The sequence below is a fragment of the Sinocyclocheilus grahami genome, unplaced genomic scaffold (assembly GCF_001515645.1).
Source record: "Sinocyclocheilus grahami isolate Dianchi unplaced genomic scaffold, SAMN03320097.WGS_v1.1 scaffold377.1, whole genome shotgun sequence".
NCBI classification, from domain to species: domain Eukaryota; kingdom Metazoa; phylum Chordata; class Actinopteri; order Cypriniformes; family Cyprinidae; genus Sinocyclocheilus; species Sinocyclocheilus grahami.
In genome coordinates, this window is record NW_015505556.1 from 912424 (window position 1) to 919474 (window position 7051).

The 7051-nt window shown below is 37.7% G+C and overlaps 1 protein-coding gene across 1 annotated transcript in view; it reads right to left on the reverse strand.

Moving 5' to 3' along the window:
- Nucleotides 1-5622, reverse strand: part of sf3b3 (splicing factor 3b, subunit 3) — a 23763-nt gene extending 18141 nt beyond the window's left edge. The window contains exons 1-6 of the mRNA XM_016230754.1: nucleotides 5476-5622; nucleotides 5165-5320; nucleotides 4907-5077; nucleotides 3397-3569; nucleotides 2799-2940; nucleotides 11-123 (exon numbers count right to left, since the gene is read on the reverse strand). Of these exons, the coding sequence (XP_016086240.1) occupies nucleotides 11-123; nucleotides 2799-2940; nucleotides 3397-3569; nucleotides 4907-5077; nucleotides 5165-5320; nucleotides 5476-5545 (825 nt within the window). The 5' untranslated portion in view covers nucleotides 5546-5622. The remainder of the gene's footprint in view (nucleotides 1-10; nucleotides 124-2798; nucleotides 2941-3396; nucleotides 3570-4906; nucleotides 5078-5164; nucleotides 5321-5475) is intronic.
- Between the last annotated feature and the right edge of the window lie 1429 nt (nucleotides 5623-7051).

Consider the following 7051-nt stretch of genomic DNA (forward strand, 5'->3'; position numbering starts at 1 on the left):
ACAAACTCACCCTTCTGCGTGGGATTGGGCAACGGATGTCTGGTTGGTCTCCAAAGTTTTTGTAGGTGATATAGTTCTCAGAGCAAATGAGCACACCACTGGGACCATCCGAACCACCAGGAACTACGACGCACAGGGGAAAAGGGCAGATTAGCACAAACTCATAAGACACTTAGCAACATTTTTCTCCTCTGAAAGCAAAACTTTCTTTGCCGAGCCCAGGAAGATCAGATATCAAAACAATCTCTTCACCAAACAGTCAGAGAAGAGACATGAAGATATTCATCATTTCTGACAACGCAACAAAGAACATTACTTGTAATCTACGGTTCAATAGTTTGGGGTCTGTAGGATTTTAATGTTTTTGAAAGAAACTTATGCTCACCAAGGCTGCATTTACTTCATAAAATTACACTGTAAATCCACTAATATTGTTAAACATAACTTTAAATGTTTCAATATTTTAATTTATTCCTGTGATGGCAAAGCTACATTTATAGCAGACATTACTTCAGTGTTCAGGGTCACATGATCCTTCAGAAATCATTCTAATATAAAGATTTTCTGCACAAAAAAAAAAATTTTTTTTTTCAGGATTCTAATAATGAATAAAAGGAGCATTTATTTGAAACAGAAATCTTTTGTATTAATCTTTACTGTCGCTTTTTGTTCAATTTAATAACGTTTACAAATTTACAAATCACACTATTTTTTTACACCAATTATCTCAACCACAATTATGGTGAAATAAGTGCTAGATAATAACGGTGTTGTGCTAAAGGTATTGCAACATTGCCTATCTTGTGAATCCTTATCTAGCATTTGACATCTTTACATTCTAAAAAGATCAGTACCTGTGATGAGGAAGTTGCCGTGTTCCTCCAGTGCCTCGCTGTACTTGCGCACCACATGGTTGAGGCCCAAGTCCAACTCATAGAAGGTCAGAGTCTGCTGTGTGTTTGCCGCAGCCTCTCCGGTGGGATCATTATCGGCCTCCTGCAAAAAACATTTAACACTGTGGATTAGAGACATGTCACCTAACTGATTATATTTGTAAAACCATGAAAAACCAGGATGAAGTAGTATCATGGCACTGGCTACATGCAAAAACACCCCAATCTGTAAAGAATCTGTGTTCCTTAAGCTACCTGCTTGTGTTTACATCCTAGGCAACTTAGCAGTGGTCAGGCCACCAACATGAATCTTATTCCACCACTAGTTCAGTGGTTCGACCTTTTTGACTCAAAGGCCCACCACTGTCCAATACAATATTCGAAAGACCACCCTCATATAGGCCAAGATATTTCTGGTTTTGTGATTAGCATTTTTCATTTAGATTAGAATTTTAACTTGTTACTATAAATTTAATATTTTAGCTACTTTTAAATCATCCTGCAGTCCCCTTGGGAGGTTTCAGACCCTAGCCCTCAGGTTGAAAACCAATGCACTACAAGAAAGACACTGACCTCATAGTCCATCTCCAGGCAGGCAAACATAGGGTTCTCAAAACCCACATCCACACCAACCACATGGTAAACAAGTGTATTAGCCTTGTGGGCCTCTAGAGGGGAGGAGATGGTAAGGCGGGCAGCTGCATCTCTGTTCAGGATGTATACCAACTTCTGCTTCTCTATGGCACCTAAGAAAATGGAATGTGGATAGTAAAAATGCAAGAACACAATTTTCAATTAAAGGAATAGTTCACCCTAAACTAAAAATTTACTCTAGCCCATCAATGAATGTCTCGTGAAGCAAAAAGATGCGTGTTTTAGGCAACAAATCCATCACGGAGGCATTTCATAATAATGCTTCCTCCACCATAAAAAGCCCATCCTCTGTTGTCCTTTCACATCAAACTGTAGTTCTCAGAGCAAATGAGCACACCGCTGGGACCATCCGAACCACCAGGAACTACGACACAGGGTAAAAGGTCAGATTAACACAAACTCATAAAACATTTAGCTACATTCTTCTCCTTTAAAAGCAAAACTGAATCCATGAAGATCAGATATCAAAACAATCTCTTCACCAAACAGTCAGAGAAGAGACATGGAGATATTCATCATTTCTGACACAACGCTTACGCAACAGAAAAAAATTACTCGTAATCTACAATACCGTTCAATAGTTTGGGGTTTGTAAAATGTTTACTATTTTTGAAAGAACTATCTTTATGCTCACCAAGGCTGCATTTAATTGATAAAAATAAAAAAGTAATATTGTGAAATATTACTACAAATTCAAATAATGTTTTCTATTTCAAAAATTCTCGTTTTCTTTTTTCTTTTTCAAAATTGTATTTGTTCCTGTGATGGCAAAGCTGAATTTATAGCAGCCATTACTTCAGTCTTCAGTGTCACATGATTCATAAAAAAAAAAAAAATCATTCTAATATGAAAATGTTGTGCTCAATGTTGAAAAGAGTTGTGCTCTTTAATATTTTGTGGAAAGTGATTTTTTCCAGGACTCGAGATGAATAAAAAGTTTAAAAGAACAGCATTTATTTGAAATAGAAATCTTTTGTAACATTATAAATGTCTGTTCTGTCACTATCATTCAATTTAATAACACATCTTTGCTAAATAAAAGTAATTTCTTCCAAAAAAAAAAAAATCTAACTGACCCCAAACTTAAGTAAATTTAGATTCACTTTTTTTTTTTTTACTTATTATCTTGAAAGCAATTATGTTGAAATAAGTGTTAGAAAACAAATGAGCTGCTAAAGGTATTGCAACACAGACTAGCTTGTGAATCCCTATCTAGCATTTTGAAATCTGACATTTGAAAAAGGTCAGAACCTGTGATGAGGAAGTTGCCGTGTTCCTCCAGTGCCTCGCTGTACTTGCGCACCACATGGTTGAGGCCCAAGTCCAACTCATAGAAGGTCAGAGTCTGCTGTGTGTTTGCCGCAGCCTCTCCGGTGGGATCATTATCGGCCTCCTGCAAAAAACATTTAACACTGTGGATTAGAGACATGTCACCTAACTGATTATATTTGTAAAACCATGAAAAACCAGGATGAAGTAGTATCATGGCACTGGCTACATGCAAAAACACCCCAATCTGTGTTCCTTAAGCTACCTGCTTGTGTTTACATCCTAGGCAACTTAGCAGTGGTCAGGCCACCAACATGAATCTTATTCCACCACTAGTTCAGTGGTTCGACCTTTTTGACTCAAAGGCCCACCACTGTCCAATACAATATTCGAAAGACCACCCTCATATAGGCTAAGATATTTCTGGTTTTGTGATTAGCATTTTTCATTTAGATTAGAATTTTAACTTACTATAAATTTAATATTTTAGCTACTTTTAAATCATCCTGCAGTCCCCTTGGGAGGTTTCAGACCCTAGCCCTCAGGTTGAAAACCAATGCACTACAAGAAAGACACTGACCTCATAGTCCATCTCCAGGCAGGCAAACATAGGGTTCTCAAAACCCACATCCACACCAACCACATGGTAAACAAGTGTATTAGCCTTGTGGGCCTCTAGAGGGGAGGAGATGGTAAGGCGGGCAGCTGCATCTCTGTTCAGGATGTATACCAACTTCTGCTTCTCTATGGCACCTAAGAAAATGGAATGTGGATAGTAAAAATGCAAGAACACAATTTTCAATTAAAGGAATAGTTCACCCTAAACTAAAAATTTACTCTAGCCCATCAATGAATGTCTCGTGAAGCAAAAAGATGCGTGTTTTAGGCAACAAATCCATCACGAAGGCATTTCATAATAATGCTTCCTCCACCATAAAAAGCCCATCCTCTGTTGTCCTTTCACATCAAACTGGCAAAAATTCTAGTCAGTAATAATGCATCCTCTACTGGAAAAAGCCCATCGTCTGTTATCCTCTTAAATCAAAACACACTGACATATTTGGTTAGAATGGTTTTGGAACATATTCACTTGTAAACAGCGCTTGATTTTGCTATCGACTCAGACGAGATGACTTTTTCACTGAATATAGCAATATGATGGATAGGGGACTCATATTTTAGCTGGAAGCAAAGGTTTGAAGTTAAAAACGTCTTTCCAAACACAGTTTTTCACTTCACGAAATGTTAACTGACGGACTGCAGTCATGTTGATTACTTCTTGACTATTGCGGAATGTGGATAGTAAAAATGCAAGAACACAATTTTCAATTAAAGGAATAGTTCACCCTAAACTAAAAATTTACTCTAGCCCATCAATGAATGTCTCGTGAAGCAAAAAGATGCGTGTTTTAGGCAACAAATCCATCACGGAGGCATTTCATAATAATGCTTCCTCCACCATAAAAAGCCCATCCTCTGTTGTCCTTTCACATCAAACTGTCGCTTCTGGCAAAAATTCTAGTCAGTAATAATGCATCCTCTACTGGAAAAAGCCCATCGTCTGTTATCCTCTTAAATCAAAACCCACTGACATATTTGGTTAGAATGGTTTTGGAACATATTCACTTGTAAACCGTGCTTGATTTTGCTATTGACTCAGACGAGATGACTTTTTCACTGAATATAGCAATATGATGGATAGGGGACTCATATTTTAGCTGGAAGCAAAGGTTTGAAGTTAAAAACGTCTTTCCAAACACAGTTTTTCACTTCACGAAATGTTAACTGACGGACTGCAGTCATGTTGATTACTTCTTGACTATTGTGATGGTTTATCAGCTGTTTGAACTCTCATTCTGATGGCAGCCATTCATTGCAGAGCATCCGTTGGGGAACAAATGATATAATGCAAAATTTTTCCACATTTGTTCTGATGAAGAAACAAACTCAACTACATATTGAATAGCCTGTGGGTGAAAACATTTTCAGCAAATTTTAATTTTGGCAAACAATTCCTTTAACTGCTATCCTAATGCATGTCAAACTGCTACAACCTTGTAGTCTTTACTACATAGAGTCTGTAGCTTTACCTATCATAAGAGCTCTGCCCTTTGGGTCCACAGCGAGGAACTGCCCTGGCACGATACGTCTGCAGCCGCTCTTGCCGAATGTCTCCTGGTGTATCTTTTCAAACATGTTTTTGGAAGGATGGTACTCCAAGATCACAATTCGGCCAGAGTCACTTCCAACCACAACATAGTCTATTACAAGGCGAGAGATCCATAAGAATTAAACAATCTCCATACATATGATCTATGCAAAACATCAATTTGAACCAAGTTACTAACCTTTAGTTCCACCTGTCAACCTGAAAGCCATGAGGGATCGGATAACACCAAACACCTCCATAGTAAGCAGTGTGTGGACCTTCCCAGTGTTGGCATCAGGACGCAGCAGTTCCAGAATTTTCCCACGGGAAACAACAATCTCCTGCAGCTTTGTTCCTAGTAAAAAAGGAACACCAAAGATTTAATAATCATTCTTAATTCTCAACACTTCAAAATAAAATGCAACACTATTCTTGCAGTTACCCTAACAAAAATAAGTAAAATACACTGCATTTAAGAAACCACCCAGGAAGTGTTGTTTTGTGATATACCTGAGAAGTTGCCATGGATGGCATGGGAGATGCCAGTTGCCCGCTGCAGGGTCAGGTTGTACAGAAACATGGCTGCTGTGACTGGACCTTCAGGCTCAGGACAAAGAGCTTAACCAACACCTACAAGCAAGTCATACAGAGATTGTATAAGCATCAAAGTTAAAGGTGAGGACAGCAAAACGACTTATAAGGCAAAAACTAGTGTTCACTTCATCTAATTAGCACAGAAACATTAAACTTAACATTACGCAAACATCACTGAATTAGGTACAAATACGTTCCATATATGGTCTTATGTTAACTTTAACAATGCTGATGCTCGGAAAATAAATATGTTGGATTTTAAACAACGTTTAGGGTAATCATTTTGTATTTTCATTAGTAGCTCTATGGCTAATCAAATGTCTGTAGGACAAACTGAACTCTGCATAGTGAGAGCAAGTTTGTAGAGTTTCACTTTGGATCGTTCGTCGAGTTACAACATGCATGGAAGAAAAAAAATATGCTAAATAAGTGTTCTTGTAACTTTACATCATGTAACACAAAATCAGCACATAATCTACAGCAAACGGCGCTTGAATTTGCAAAGCATGTGCACTGTGGTTACGGAAATTCCAGAAAATAACCGTAAGGGCAAAATGTTTCATTTTTTCCATTACAGTTTAAAACGATTACCAAATTTATATAACTACCATTATTTTTAGTTTGAAATCGCAAGAGATTTAAATATCTCAACTACCCTTTTTACTATGGAGGACGAAACCTGCAAAAACAATAAATAAATAAATAAATACACAAATAAATAAATAAATGTGTGCATAAATACACGTATTCTTGTTTAAATACATAAATAATTAAACGTGATGAAAGTAGGCAAATAAATTAAATAAATTGGTGGGTAAATGTTTAAGGAAATGCTAAACTCATCCTATTGAGAGAAAAATATATATATTCTACGTTGTGGACAGTTTGACTTTATAGTTATTCTCCGAGCATCCTCAATCACAGAATTTAGCGGTCCGCTGTTAATACCATCTGTTCCAAATGCATCATGGGAAATGTAGTTCAAAAAAGGCGTTGGACTCTCACGCAACACCTGACACCACCTCACACCACTTTTCTGGTGTCGCGTATATAAATGCATAAGAAAAAATGTATTGGGTTAGTCGCTCAAATAAATGAACAAACAAAATAACGGTTCGCTGTTTAGCGATAAATAATTTAAAGAACTACACATCCCAGTAGACTGTTAACGCGACTGGAGAATTTGGGGTGAGGGTGTCTTGTTGAGCGGGGGCAACACACAGGGTCTACACGCAGCATTGTGAGAATTACATTGTTGCACATTATCCAAGGGCTTAGAGACGATAAAATAACGCACAGCAGGATAAAATCCTAGTGCACAACTGCATCAGAATACTACGTGGACGCTGGAAACGACCACCGGCAGAGAATTGATGTGAATAATCATATGGAAGCTGAATGCTGTTCATTTAGTGCAACATCTACAACAGTCTGCAGAAATTTACATTCCAGAGAGGAGGTGAAGTGGGTGTCTTTACGTCCAAAAATTGCC